Source organism: Anolis sagrei, chromosome 1 (genome assembly GCF_037176765.1).
Source record: "Anolis sagrei isolate rAnoSag1 chromosome 1, rAnoSag1.mat, whole genome shotgun sequence".
In the NCBI taxonomy this organism is placed as follows: Eukaryota; Metazoa; Chordata; class Lepidosauria; order Squamata; family Dactyloidae; genus Anolis; species Anolis sagrei.
In genome coordinates, this window is record NC_090021.1 from 178,776,822 (window position 1) to 178,792,195 (window position 15,374).

The following is a 15,374-nucleotide window of genomic DNA, read 5'->3' on the forward strand; positions in this document are numbered from 1 at the left end:
ACCTGTTTGTCTTCCTTGTGTATCATTAGGGTCTGGCTGCTTTCTTGAAAGCTATTGGGTATCTTATTCCACTTATGGATGCTGAGTATGCCAATTACTATACCAGAGAAGTGATGCTGATTCTTATCAGAGAGTTCCAGTCTCCTGATGAAGAAATGAAAAAGATTGTGTTGAAGGTTTGGGAAAAATCATAACATTTCTTATAAAAGTAATATAATCAAGATTTAAAATTTAGATTTTTTTTTTTATTCTGGAGAATCAGAATCTTCATACTAGCTGTTTGGTTGTTTTCTAGGTAGTCAAGCAGTGCTGTGGCACAGATGGTGTGGAAGCAAACTACATTAAGACAGAAATTTTGCCCCCATTTTTCAAGCACTTCTGGCAACACAGAATGGCTCTGGACAGAAGAAATTACAGACAGGTACAGTCGCATTTTAGATTAGAAAAACAGAATTCTTGAATGATAGCATTGTAACAAAATTTGATTTTTTTCTGTTACAGGTTTAAAAGTGTTATTTCCTATTTCATTCTGCAGTACTTACTTTGAAAGTAGTTGCTATACTCCAGAAACTTTGTTTTTGTGGCTGCCACAAACTAGATAGAATTGGTTGAGACTTGATGAGATATTCATTGAAAAACGATAACAAAATATGCTGCAGGATGTCCTGCAAAACAAAAGTTTTTGCAATTTAATAAACTTTTCCCATGTTTTGTGATAGAACCAATTAGGACATGACATTTATAACCCAGGAACAAAAATAATGTTGCATAGTGTAATTCGGAAGCAGTAACAGGGAAGTCCTCAATGCTAAATGGATTACTGGGCAATGTACAAACTAACATATTTCTCTTCATTGAAGCTTTTAGTACAAATTCTGGTTGTTAGAAGGAGATAAGTTTTTCTTTTAGTGTCCATTTGTGTCTTGATTGTTATTTTAGATTTTAATATTTCCAGAAAAACGTTCATCTGAGAGATTTTCATTCCTTCTGTGTACGTTTGAGATTTGAAGTTACCACGAAAACACATTTCAAAGCTTAAACATGCAGCCCAATTGTGGGCAAATAAAGAGCAGTATCTTCTCAGAAACTGAATGTTTCAGAATAAGCTACATTGCATATTTCATGCTGATTATACAACCCAACAGAAGAAATTACTTGGCTTCTTGATTTTAGGCCTGTTCCTGGAGTTATTTGAGTTTCCTTGTGAGAGATAAAGCAGGGTATAAATAAGATAAACATAATAATAATAAACATAACAACAACAACAAAACAATTATTATTTGGGGCACTGATTCTGAAAATTGCATTGGATTGACTGCATCAGCTCTAGTCTCTTAGACAATAGTTATCATGGTTTTCTGCGGGCAATCAGTAAGGGAAAGCTGGTGCCATTTTTGGAATCAGCAGGTCAGATATACTGGTACCCAGAAACAGGTCCAACATTCGACCTACCAAAATGTGTGCTGACTAGTGTTATAAATCTAATTAGATTGCATAGCAGCAAACTGTAAGGTTTATTTTTATGACTCTCAAAGGTCGCTTTATGTCTAAAATAAGTATATGGTTCCTTTTGGGAACAGAATGGGGTGGTATTTACCATGTTGGTTTCAAGTGAGCTTTTGAACTGATTAATGATTAATTCTGTATCTGTTCTAGTTGGTTGATACAACTGTGGAGCTTGCAAACAAAGTTGGAGCAGCAGAGATTATTTCAAGGATTGTGGATGATCTGAAAGATGAGGCTGAACAGTACAGAAAAATGGTTATGGAGACCATTGAGAAGATCATGGGGAATCTGGGTGCAGCAGATATTGACCACAAACTGGAGGAACAGCTTATTGATGGCATCTTGTATGCCTTCCAGGAACAGACTACAGAGGTATATGAATACATTTTTGTACTTTCCATTCTGGTTCCAGTTTTAGAGTAATGTATAAGGCAGAGGGACTCCTCTGCATATCGAGGAAGAAGAAAAGGAAGGGAACACTTTTGCCATTTCTTCTGTTTGTTATTGTGCTTGGATTGATTCCAAGACAAGGCTTTGCCTCAACTAAGCAGAAGATCAACAGCAGTCTATCATTTCTCTCTTTGGCTAAAGAAATAAAGCTCTCAGGCTCCATCTGTGTAGTCCATTTGACCTTTGGAACAATGTTTCCTTTGGTTTAGATATGAAAAAATTCTGCAGTTCTCATCTTTTAAATAACACTTAGCTTATTTTCCTGATAAATGACTTATCAGCTGAGAATTATATATTTGTTCACATTTGAGGGCTCAAATCAGCCTTGCAATGTCTTCTTACATTTTGCAATTATGGTGCTAGAATATAGTCCTTGCCATTCCCACTTTGCTTGCCTCCTCCGAGTAGCAGGCTAGGATTTGGCTTTACTAGAATGATATCATAGCGACAACTGAAGTCAAACAACCTATAATGTTGGTAATACTAACATGCAGGTTTTCCTCACTTTTGCCCAATAGGATTCGGTGATGCTGAATGGTTTTGGCACAGTGGTCAATGCTCTGGGTAAGCGCGTGAAACCCTACTTGCCCCAGATCTGTGGTACAGTTTTGTGGCGTTTGAACAACAAATCGGCCAAAGTAAGACAGCAAGCGGCTGACCTGATATCTCGTACTGCAGTTGTCATGAAGACCTGTCAAGAGGTATGCACTTTTCTCATATTATTTGGGTTTTGGGGGCCTGGGAGGGAGCAAAAGTTAGTTTTAGTTTAGAAGGATTAGATTATAAACCCTTTCTTTTTGTTTCTAGGAAAAATTGATGGGACACTTGGGTGTGGTACTCTATGAGTATCTGGGTGAAGAATACCCCGAAGTGCTGGGCAGCATTTTAGGAGCACTCAAAGCCATTGTGAATGTCATAGGTAAGTGTTTGTCTTGAATGTTTGCTCATAAATTAATTTTTAATTGAGATGACAGAATCAGAGGCCTAAAGTATTATTTTTTTACACTGAACAGGTATGCACAAAATGACTCCTCCAATTAAAGACCTGCTGCCAAGACTTACACCTATATTGAAGAACAGGCATGAAAAGGTGCAGGAAAATTGCATTGACCTGGTTGGACGTATTGCAGACAGGTAAACTGATTTGCTGTTCCTTGTATAAGATATGAGAACATCTTTTCTACGTTCTTAGAAAAAATAGCATTTATGGTTTTTTAAAAAGATAATTGTAATAATATACAATTAATGAAATGTATTAGGCAAATATATAAGCACATATACATCATAGACCAAGTGCAGTTGATTTAACAGTCATTCCCACAATTAATTCATTAAATTCAGTTTTTATTCTTACTATCGTAAAGAGCATTCTTTTGTGATTTAATATCTTTATATGTCTTCATTCAACTGTTCCAATTTAGCTAACTGTTTTATCTTTCTTTCCAGGGGGGCAGAGTATGTTTCTGCAAGAGAATGGATGAGGATTTGCTTTGAACTGCTAGAATTGTTAAAAGCTCATAAGAAAGCTATTCGAAGAGCTACAGTGAATACGTTTGGTTATATCGCAAAAGCTATTGGGTAAGTATATATTTATCCAACAGTGTGTGTCAAGGATTGTTTTACTGAGAACGAAAAGTTAACAATATTATTACGTCTACTGGCTATGCCTTTCTTTACTTATTAGGCATGATCAGGTTGTTTAGCCATTTCTCCTGGCAATTTTTTTCTCCTTTTTTATCGGAAGATAAATAGATGCTATATAAGCACTCACTATACATGGTGAGATCCAAAGTAGGATTTTGGTTTTACCTATGTGTTCTAAAAGCACTATTGGAAAACCAAATTTGGGGAAAACAGGATGAGATCCAGTTCATTAGACTGACAATTTGCTAGGCCTTTTAAAAAAGCATACATAGGTGTATTTTAATATTTAAACTGATTTCTAATTCATGTGAGTTTTCCTCAATTTATTTTTTCATGTTCTCGCCCTCTTCCAGACCCCACGATGTGCTGGCAACACTTCTAAATAATTTGAAAGTACAAGAAAGACAGAACAGAGTGTGTACCACGGTAGCGATAGCCATTGTAGCTGAAACCTGCTCACCTTTCACCGTCCTCCCTGCACTCATGAATGAATACAGAGTACCAGAACTCAACGTCCAGAATGGTGTATTAAAATCTCTTTCCTTCCTCTTTGAATATATTGGAGAAATGGGGAAAGATTACATCTATGCTGTAACCCCATTGCTTGAAGATGCTTTAATGGACAGGTGAGAAACCTTTCTTGCCTTCCCACAATAAACTGTGCTACTGATTTCTTATTTTATCTTTTGTTTTCCAGAAAATGGTAAATTTCCCCCTCAGAAATGAAAGCTACTCTTAATGAAGAAGGCATGATCTAATCTGCTTTCAGTCCATGAAAGAAATGCATGTAAAATTGTTTTTAAAGGGGTAGTTAATTTTAATTGCTAATAGAACTCTAGGTGGACTGCTAGTAGTAAAAAAGCCAGAATGAGATAACTATTCTCATAGATCCCAAGTGCTTTCCCCTTCCATAGGTCCTGCCCCGTGTCTTTCCATGTACAGTGTAACCTCAACCTAAAGAGCATCCTAATTTGAGAGTTTTGAGTTAGGAGCTGTTGCTTGGTCCAGGTTTTGCTTTGATATACGAGCAGTGTTTTGAGTTAAGGGTTAGCTCCAGAGGGAGCACTAACGTGAAAGGACAGGACTTTAGGACTTCAAGGGGGCCGCCTCCTTGCCTTGTGCTTTTATCCACTTTGGGAGATTTCTGTCTGCTTTGAGGAACTTTGGGTTAGTTGATTTTGTGTGGTTTTTATTTCAATTTGTAAGTTGGTAGGGTATGAGCTGCATGCTATCAGGACTAAGACTCACCTTGCTTAATGGTATATTTGGCCCTGTGAATAAGAAACATTATAATTATCTCCCAACCCTAATTACTTTAATTACTTTGTGAGATAGTAGGGAGGAATAAAGATGGAACAGCAACATTATGACAAGGAACTCTTATTTTACCAAAAGAAATTTAACTTCTAACATATATTTATGTTACACAAGTGCACATTCTGTCACCTTTGCAAAAGCAAAGGGCTGTTAAACAAGCTATTAAACTGGTGCCTCCCCAATTTCCTTTCCAGGGATCTTGTTCACAGACAGACGGCGAGTGCCGTGGTACAGCATATGTCCCTTGGGGTATATGGCTTTGGCTGTGAAGACTCGTTGAATCACTTGTTAAACTACGTGTGGCCCAATGTGTTTGAGACCTCGCCTCACGTCATCCAAGCCGTCATGGGAGCCCTGGAAGGCCTACGGGTGGCCATTGGGCCCTGCCGAATGTTACAGTATTGCTTACAGGTAAAAGTTTACTATTAAAGTATGTAGCAGCTTAATGTATTGTTAAAGACTTTCACGGCCAGAATAACTGGGGTGTTATGTGGTTTCCGGGTTGTACGGCTGTGTTCTAACAGCATATTCCCCTGACGTTTTGCCTGCATCTATGGCTGGCATCTTCAGAGGATCGGATGATGATAAAACAAGTGGGGTATATATACCTGTGGAATGTTTAGGGTAAGAGAAAGAACCAGTGTCTATTAACCAAGTGTGAAAGGTGCAATTAGCAAGCCTTATTTGCCAATATTTGGCACCTTGCAGTTGAGCAAAAAAAGGCTTATTAGATGGGTTGAGAATTGTGCAATTGCAGTCTATTCTCTATATTGCAGTTCGGCCTCATAATCATCATCATCATCATCTTTATTTATACCCTGCCACCATCTCTTCAAAGGGGACTCAGGGTGGCTAGTATTAGGCCAAGCCCCAAAATACAACACACCAAAGTAAAATACAAAGAAGAAAAAATAACATCAAAGTAAAATGCATGAAGTAACAAACTAAAATAAACAATTACAAAGTAACATGATGAAGAGATAGAACACAGTGGGCGGGCCAAATGCACATGATAAAATTGATAAAACCCTGATTTAGATAGTAGTGGAGTATGTTTCTGAGAGAGGAGCTCATAAGGGATGAACGGTGGAGTTTGACCTTCATTAAGGACAGGAAGGGGGGAGTGCATCTTGAGGATGGAACTATAGTTGGAACAGACAAAAAATTGGATAAATGTTCACTCGCCAAAGGCACATTGGAAGAGCCAAGTTTTTAGATCTTTCTTAAAAGCTGCCAGGGTAGGGGCTTGCCTAATCTCACTAGGTAGCAAGTTCCAAAGCCGAGGGGCAATAGCGGAGAAGGCTGCCTCCCTCATCCCCACAAGTTGTACTTGTGATGAAAGTGGGAGTGAAAGGAGGGCCTCCCCAGAAGATCGAAGAGATCTTGAAGGTTTATGGAGGGAGATGCGGTCATGAATGTAGGCGGGTCCCAAACTGTTCAGGGCTTTGTAGGTGATAACCTGCATCTTGAATTGGGACCAGAAGATGAACCGCAGCCAACTGAGCTCCTTAAACAGGGGAGTAGAACGCTCCCTGTAATTCGCTCCAGTTAGCAGTCTGGCTGCCGAACGTTGGACCAATTGAAGTTTCCGGGCCATCTTCAAGGGCAGCTCCACGTAGAGTGCATTGCAATAGTCCAAGTCTAGAGGTAACTAAGGCGTGGATCACCGTGGTCAAGTCAGACTTCACGAGATATGGCCGCAGCTGGCGCACAAGTTTGTGTTTAGTCCTGGGGAAAAGAAATCAATATAGGAATGATGTCATAAGGAAGAGGAATCAGGCTTGTTTTCTGCTGCCCTCGAAAGTAGAATTCAGAGCAGTGGGTTCAAATTACAGGAAAGGAGATTCCATCTGAACATTAGGAAGAAATTTCTGACTAAGAACCATTCAGCAGTGGAACTCTGCCACAAGAGTGTGGTGGAAGCTCCTTCCTTGGAGACATTTAAACAATCTGGATGGTCATCTGTCAGGAGTGCTTTGATTGTGCCTTTCCTGCATAGCATAAGGGGATTGGACTGAATGACCCATGTGATCTCTTCTAACTCTATGATTCTATGACTTAGAGCCACAAATGGAACATAAATAGACTTTCTTTGTCACCATATTAATCAAGAACAGTTTCTCTCAGTGACTCAAATGAACCAAAAAAAATCAGCTAGTTGAATAACAACCAAAAAGCAACAAAATATTCTAGATAAATGTTACATTATCATATAAAATTAGAAACCCATGAGGAATTCTCATAAATTTAATTTTTAGAGGTGAGAGAGCTGTTTTGATCATATTTTTTAATGATCATTTAATGATTTGATCATACTAAGTATTTTTAAGGGGAATGTGACTTATTGCTTGTAACATGCTGTGCTACATAGCTTAATACATTTGTGACATTTTTAACAACCAAGCTGAAAAAACAGTTATTAACTTATTTATTTATTTATTTATTTGGTACACTTGTATACCGCTAATATCTCAGCCTGTGCGGCGACTCATTGCGGTTTACAACATATTTAAAATACAATATTCACTTTAAAAATATAAAATAGAATATCAAAATACATACATATACATACACAGTATTGGGCCACCAATACAGACCGGAACATCTCATAGTTAAAGTCGTAATCCAATTCGTTATCCTTCATTGCTAGTCCATGGTCAAAACAACATCACATCGGAAATTAGTTGAAAACTTGCTCGAACATCCAAGTTTTCAGTTTTTTCCGAAATGCCATTAGTGAGGTGGCTGATCTTATTTCAGTAGGGAGGGCATTCCAAAGCCGGGGGGCCACCACAGAAAAGGCCCTATCTCTCGTTCCCGCAAGCCGCACTTGTGAAGCAGGCGGGATGGAGAGAAGGGCTTCTCCTGAAGATCTTAGGGTCCTGGTGGGCTGATAGGCCGAGATACGTTCGGATAGGTATGTAGGGCCAGAACCGTTTAGGGCTTTAAAGGTCAGGACCAGCACTTTGAATTGGGCTCGGTAGCTAATCGGTAGCCAGTGGAGCTGGTACAGCAGAGGAGTTGTATGCTCCCTGCGCCCTGCTCCTGTTAATACCATGGCTGCCGCCCGTTGGACTAATTGGAGCTTCCGGGCCGTCTTCAAAGGCAACCCCACGTAGAGAGCGTTGCAGTAGTCAAGGCGGGATGTAACCAGAGCGTGGACTACCGTGGCCAAGTCAGACTTCCCAAGGTACGGTCGCAGTTGGCGCACGAGTCTTAACTGTGCGAATGCTCCCCTGGTCACCGCCGAAACCTGGGGATCCAGGCTCAGCGATGAGTCCAGGATCACACCCAAACTGCGAACCTGTGTCTTCAGGGGGAGTGCGACCCCGTCTAACACAGGCTGTAACCCTATACCCTGTTCGGCCCTGCGACTGACCAGGAGTACCTCTGTCTTGTCTGGATTCAATTTCAATTTGTTCGCCCCCATCCAGACCGTCACAGCGGCCAAGCACCGGTTCAGGACCTCGACAGCCTCCTTAGTAGCAGGTGGGAAGGAGTGACAGAGCTGGACATCATCTGCGTACAGATGACACCGCACCCCGAAACTCCGGATGATCTCGCCCAGCGGCTTCATGTAGATGTTAAACAACATGGGGGACAGTATTGAACCCTGAGGAACCCCACAAAACAAAGGTTGTGGGGTAGAACAGGAGTCCCCCAGTGACACCTTCTGAGACCGACCCTCGAGGAATGACCGGAGCCACTGCAGAACAGTACCTCCGAGACCCATTCCCGTGAGGCGTCCCAGAAGGATACCGTGGTCGACGGTATCGAAGGCCGCTGAGAGGTCGAGTAGCACCAACAGGGACACACTCCCCCTGTCGAGCTCCCGACGGAGATCATCCACTAAGGCGACCAATGCTGTCTCGGTACCATGTCCCGGCCTAAAGCCAGACTGTGCCGGGTCTAGATAATCCGTGTCTACCAAGAATGCCTGGAGTTGTGAGGCCACCACACGTTCCATGACTTTGCCCAAAAAGGGAAGATTGGAAACAGGCCGATAGTTTACCAATTGAGTGGGGTCCAGTGATGGTTTCTTCAACAGCGGTTTTATCACAGCTTGCTTTAAGCTGGCTGGAAAAATGCCTTCCCGAAGGGAGGCATTAACCACCACCTTAACCCACTCGGCCAATCCCCCTCTGGCCTCCTTTAGAAGCCAGGATGGGCAGGGGTCTAGGATGCATGTGGTAGCTCTCATTCCTCCAAGCACCTTGTCCACATCCTCGGTTTGAACCAATTGAAATGAATCCATCGAAATCGGACAAGCAGATGCTCGTGTTACATCCTCAGAGACTGCCGTTAATGTGGTGTCCAGTCCAGAGCGGATCAAAGCGACTTTGTCTGTAAAGAACCGAGCAAAAGCTTCACAGCGAGCTGCCGGGTCATCAGGGCACCCATCCTGAATGGTGGGTTTTAAAAGGCCTCTGACAACTCGGAACAGTTCAGCCGGACGGTTCTTTGCAGACGCAATAGTGGCCGCAAAGAAAGTTTTCTTTGCGGCTCTTATTGCCGCGGCATATGACCTTAAAAAGGACACAAACCGTGTTCGGTTTGGCTCGCTCGGATCCGAACGCCACACGCTCTCTAGTTCCCTCTTCTTTCGCTTCAACACCGCCAGCTCCTCAGTAAACCAAGGGGCTGGTTTAGTTCGGCTACTTGAGAGGGGACGTTCTGGAGCGATCGTGTCTGTTGCCCTGGTCATCTCCCCATTCCAGAGAACGACCAGGGCATCAACAGGATCACCAACCGAGGTGGCGGGGAAATCCCCAAGAGCCATCAGGAATCCTTCCGGATCCATAAGCCTCCTGGGGCGGACCAATTTAATAGGTCCTCCACCTCTGCGGAGGTTAGGGGGTGCAGTAAGTCTAAAGCTGACCAGGTAGTGGTCGGTCCATGGCAACGGAGAGATGGATAACTCCTCAACACCGCCACCTTCCTCCCATCCCTGACAGAAAACCAAGTCCAATGTATGTCCAGCACTGTGGGTGGGGCCAGATACTTGTTGGGACAGACCCATGGTCGCCATGGTAGACATGAAGTCCTGAGCTGCTCCCGTTAGGGCAGCCTCGGCGTGGACATTGAAGTCCCCCAGCACAAGCAGCCGTTGGGACTCCAATGCCAGGTCCGAGACTACCCCCGCTAGCTCAGGTAGGGAGACTGTAGTGCAGCGAGGTGGACGGTACACTAACAGAATCCCTAATCTGTCCCGGTCACCCACCCTCAGGTGGACGCATTCAAAATTTGTTGACTGCGCGATGGGGGTCCTGGTCAGAGAAATGGAATCTCTATAGACTACTGCAACCCCGCCTCCCCGCCCTCCGGATCTCGGTTGATGCTGCACAGAGAACCCGGGAGGACAAAGCTGGGTCAAGTTTACCCCTCCGGCTTCGTCCAGCCAGGTCTCTGTGATGCACGCCAGATCTGCCCGTTCATCCAGGATTAAATCCTGGATGAAAGTTGTTTTGCCATTGACAGATCTGGCGTTCAACAGCACCACTTTCAATCCTGAGGGACCGCCATCCTGGTTACACCTACTTACCGTATCAGGAGACCGATTTGGGATTACTAATGTTGTTCCACGTTCCCTAGGCCGAATTAAAGGTCTCCTTTTCCCGTATCTCCCCTTCCCCACCACGACTTCTATGGGGACTCCTCGGTTAACGGAAGCCTCTCCCTCCTCCATGACGCATTTGATGCTTATACTAATAAACCAAGGATCTTTACAGTTTACATGCCATGTTACAGTTTCAGTTTGCCATAGCTTTGCCTTCCAAGTGTTCTTCAGTCCTGTTAGGCTATATTCGAGTTCCCTCGTGCTATTCCATTTCTTCTTACCCACATATGCAATTAGCAACCAAATTAACAGATGCCAAAAAGTAGATGGTCGCATGAGTAATAGTTGTTAAGCACAGTCAGGGCAGGGTTAAGCTGTTGAAATACAGATGGAGACTTATTTCAGCACAGCACAGTAGAACAACAATAAATGCGATGGCTTGAATTAACCCAAGGTGTTAATTTGGAGCTCTTTGGGTTCCTGTGGAAATTAATATATCTGCATTGTGGCCTCTGTTGTTCTCCTTGCTTGTTTAAGAGCCCTTCTACACTGTTATATAAAATCCAAATTATCTGCTTTGAACTATGGGAGTGTAGAAGGAGCCTAAACTTTGAATGACGTGTGGTATTTTTGTCAGGAGAAAAGAGAATATGTGAATAAGATCTCTTAATATGTAACATTTTAGCTGTGGCCATCTTTGTGATATGGGTAATGCTCTAATTTAAAGATGATTATGAAGTTTTAATTTTGCTTATTTTTGTTTCCTTTTTCTTTAGGGTTTGTTTCACCCTGCCAGAAAAGTCAGAGATGTGTATTGGAAGATCTATAATTCCATCTACATTGGTTCACAGGATGCTCTAATAGCACATTATCCACGGATCTACAATGACGAAAAGAACACATACATTCGTTATGAACTTGATTATGTCTTGTAAAGTTATTTCTCATTTGTTTTGTGTTCAGTACACAGCTATTCCACACTTGGTTCAGATCTGGCGATGTACAATTTTTAAGACACTGCAGATCACCATAGAGAGGATCAGAGGCAGAGCTTAGAAATCCAGTAGCATGATTTTTAATAACATGTCTTTGTTGATTTTGATGTTAAAGCCAGTAGTGACTAAGAACACAGTGATTGCACAGCATCCTGGGAAGATTTCATTTGGGATTCATCTTGATGAGGATTTAGACTCCATTCCTTGTGTTTAAAGGGGCTGTTTATTTGAGAAATAAACGTTTGTGTATAAAATATTAATGGTTATTTGTGTGTGAGCATTTTTGAACAGGGAGACATGTTAAGCAGTCTCTGATAGATTGTCAAGCAGTTCATGTAAAAAGGTGGCATATTACATTTTAATCCTCTCTTTGTCATACCTAGCTTTTGAATAAATAAGAAGAATGTTCTCTTCCATTGTGGTTTATTTCTTGTTAATACACATTTTTTGTGTAGCTAGAATACTTATGGGATGTTAGGAAGCAGAGCCCATTGACGTATTACAGATTTTTGTCATTTTTCTGCTTTTTACAAAACTTTTGCCAGCTTTCCTGTTTGCTGGCACCATTTTTTCTCTTTGTATTGTGCTCTGTTGTTTTCTTCTAAAACATTTGGGAAAGCAGCTTATTGGGAGATATCTTACAGATGTAAGATCCAAGCTGAATGAAATGATAGGATATATATAAATAAGCATTACTATGCCCCTTGTTTTCCCTAACATCTGTTATTACTGGTAATATGAATGTTTATATATACAGTAGTCGTCATCATGATAATTAGACATTGATAACTCTTCTTCATGAGTTAGTCTAATTTCTTTCTAAAGCTGTCCAAATTGGTCATTGTCGCTGTAACTGATGGTAGCAAATTCCTTAAAATATTCTTGTTATCTGCCCTGAATCTCTCACCGCTTTGTTGCTTAGCCTGCCATTTTAGAATAAGTGTGATAGCAAAACTTTCCTTTTTGCTTTTGCCATAATGTTATACTTCTTGTTAGATCTTGTTCTTGCAAAATACCAAAACTGCTTGCTGTCAGGGAATTCTTTCATTTCCTTGTATTGTTTGAAATCGAATAACCAGCTTTCATCCTATGTGATCAGTCTTTTGAAAAAGCCGTTTCCATGGCACATCTTCAACAGAGCATGTGACTTGTTCCTGCTTCTGGAAAGGTATGAGCAGCCGGGGGACCCAGCAAGTGGATACATCTGAAGATGGTTTTGGATGATTTTTTTCTCATGGACTTCACTAATCTTGACATTTTGGGCTAGGTAGTGAATGGTTACGTGGCGATTTTCCGAAATGATGACCTCCACTTGCTGGATGGTGTGTTCATCAATAGGAGAGTGGGGTCACCCTAGAATTGGAGCTGTTTCCATTGAAGTCCGACCACATTTGAATTAACGATGCCAGTTCTTGACTACATCATATGATGGGGAATCATCACCATAAACCTCTTCCATCTCATCGAACGTCTCCTTTGGTGTGCAAGTAAAGGAACTTGTTGACGGCTATGTATTCTACTGGGTCCATTATCAAACCTCACACCACTTCAGCACCTGTAAAATTAAGACCGTTATCAGTTCAGAGTTGTAAATTGGCACGTAACCTATAGAGACTTATATCATTACACCTGTGCAGTTTCAGTAAAAGGTAAAGGTAAAGATTTCTAAGCCGAAGTGCTGGTGTTCTCCGTAGACACCTCCAAGGTCATGTGACCATTACCTTCTGACTGAAGTGGTACCTCTTGCTCTACTCACATTTGCATGTTTTTAAACTAGGTTGGCAGAAGCTGGGGCTAACAGTGGGAGCTCAACCCGTTCCATAGATTCACAATGCCAACCTTCCAGTCAGCAGGTTCTGCAGCTTAGCAGTTTAACCTGCTGCGCCACCATGGCAGAAATTACCCGAATATAAATGAATATAGAACAAAAAAAATCCCAAATGTACATATGAGTAGATGGCTCCAAGCTGAAAACAATTACTGATGGAAAATGCTCCGATTTGCAACAACTTAAAGAGAAGAATAAAATTTCACATCAAAGATCATTTGGAAAGGAACCCAAAATAGAAAAGTTAGTATCAAAAATGCTTTTTACAAATGGAAAACCCAACACTTTGGGCATCATGTATAGTTCTAGTTCCCTCACTATGATCCTGAGACTAAAGTCCAGTATATGCAATGGAAGCATCATGACTCACTGCCTCCAAAGAAGGCCCGTGCCCTACTCTCGGCAGGCAAGGTGATGCTCACAGTATTTTGGGACCAGCACGGAGTTGTATTGATTGATTTCCTAGCAAAGGATACCATGATCACTGGGCCATACTATGCTTCACTGCTATAGAAATTGTGGGAGGCCATCAAAACCAAGAGACATGACATGCTCACCAAAGGTGCCGCCTTCTGCAACACAGTGTACCTGTTCAAAACTCACATATTGCCCAAATGGAAGCATGCTCCTGTGGCTTTCAAATTCTGCATCCCTCTTATTCACCTGACCTCGCACCATCCGACTTCCAGCCCTTTCCAACAATTAAGTTATTTTTGAAGCATTTTTTCAGATGATGAGACTGATTTCTGAAGTCACAACGTAGTTTTTGGAGTGAACTGTCGACTTCTACAAGCAAGGTGTTTGTTGTTGCTCATTCATTCAGTCACTTCTGACTCTTCGTGACCTCATGGACCAGCCCACACCAAAGCTCCCTGTCCACCGTCACCACCCCCAGCTCCTTCAAGGTCAAGCCAGTCCAAGGATACCATCCATCTTGCCCTTGGTCGGCCCTTCTTCCCTTTTCCTTCCAGTTTCCCTAGCATAATTGTCTTCTCTAAGCTTTCCTGTCTTCTCATTATGTGGCCAAAATACTTCATCTTTGCCTCTTATATCCTTTCCTCAAATAAGCAGTCGGGCTTTATTTCCTGAAGTATGGACTAGTCGGATCTTCTGGCGGTCCAAGGCACTCTCAGAACGTTCCTCCAGCACCACAGTTCAAAAGCATCTATCTTCCTTTGCTCAGCCTTCCTTATGGTCCAGCTCTCACATCCGTAGGTGACTGTGGGGAATACTATTGCTTTAACTATGCAGATCTTCGTTGCCAGTGTGATGTCTCTACTCTTCACTATTTTATTGAGATTGGTCATTTCTCTCCTCCCAAGAAGTAAGCATCTCCTGATTTCCTGGCTGCACTCTGCGTCTACAGTAATCTTTGCACCTAGAAATACAGTCTGTCACTGCCTCCAGGTAGTTGGAAATTCTCAGAAGTTTTTCTGAGGTTGACACATATCTATGCAAGGGGGCAGTGTGTGTAGGTCTATTGCTTACACATAGAGCTTTGGGAAACTTAAAAAAAAAGATGATCTGGTATAATGCCGTTGTGATAAACTAATAGTGCTATTCCTATGTTTCCTTAGAGCAAGAACACCTCCCTTCATCCTCACTCTGTCCTAGGGAGAGAGTGTATGAACCTGCTCTCAGAAAACAAATACAGAAATCGCACCATTAAAGCATACCACTAGTACATAACTTTCCAAACATTTCATGTTGGTGACACACTTTTTATACCTGCATCATTTTGCGACACTCTAATTAATTTTTAGTTGCAAACCGAAGGTTAAACCAACTTGAGATATGGATGTATCAATTGTAACAAAATGTGTTGTTTATACGTTCAGTTGCTTCCGACTCTTAATGATTGCATGGACCAACCCATGCCAGAGCTCCCTGTCAGCTGTCACCACCCCAAGCTCCTTCAGAGTCAAGCCAGTCACTTCAAGGATACCATCCATCCAACTTGCCCTTGGTCGGCCCCTCTTCTTTTTTCCTTCCACAAAAATTACATCTCTGGAGTATAACAACTACTTTCAAAGGAAGTATTGCACAATTAAACAAGAAATAACACTTTCAAATCAGG

The 15,374-nt window shown here is 41.9% G+C and overlaps 1 protein-coding gene across 2 annotated transcripts in view; it reads left to right on the top strand.

Moving 5' to 3' along the window:
- The window catches only part of SF3B1 (splicing factor 3b subunit 1), a 36,923-nt gene extending 25,038 nt beyond the window's left edge, over positions 1-11,885 (top strand). For both annotated transcript variants that reach the window (XM_060781016.2, XM_060781023.2), the window contains 10 exons: positions 30-176; positions 296-421; positions 1,657-1,878; positions 2,475-2,657; positions 2,764-2,875; positions 2,970-3,090; positions 3,403-3,534; positions 3,954-4,226; positions 5,112-5,328; positions 11,251-11,885. In XM_060781016.2, coding sequence (XP_060636999.1) covers positions 30-176; positions 296-421; positions 1,657-1,878; positions 2,475-2,657; positions 2,764-2,875; positions 2,970-3,090; positions 3,403-3,534; positions 3,954-4,226; positions 5,112-5,328; positions 11,251-11,409 — 1,692 coding nt within the window. In that variant the 3' untranslated portion in view covers positions 11,410-11,885. The remainder of the gene's footprint in view (positions 1-29; positions 177-295; positions 422-1,656; positions 1,879-2,474; positions 2,658-2,763; positions 2,876-2,969; positions 3,091-3,402; positions 3,535-3,953; positions 4,227-5,111; positions 5,329-11,250) is intronic.
- The last annotated feature ends 3,489 nt before the right edge of the window (positions 11,886-15,374 follow it).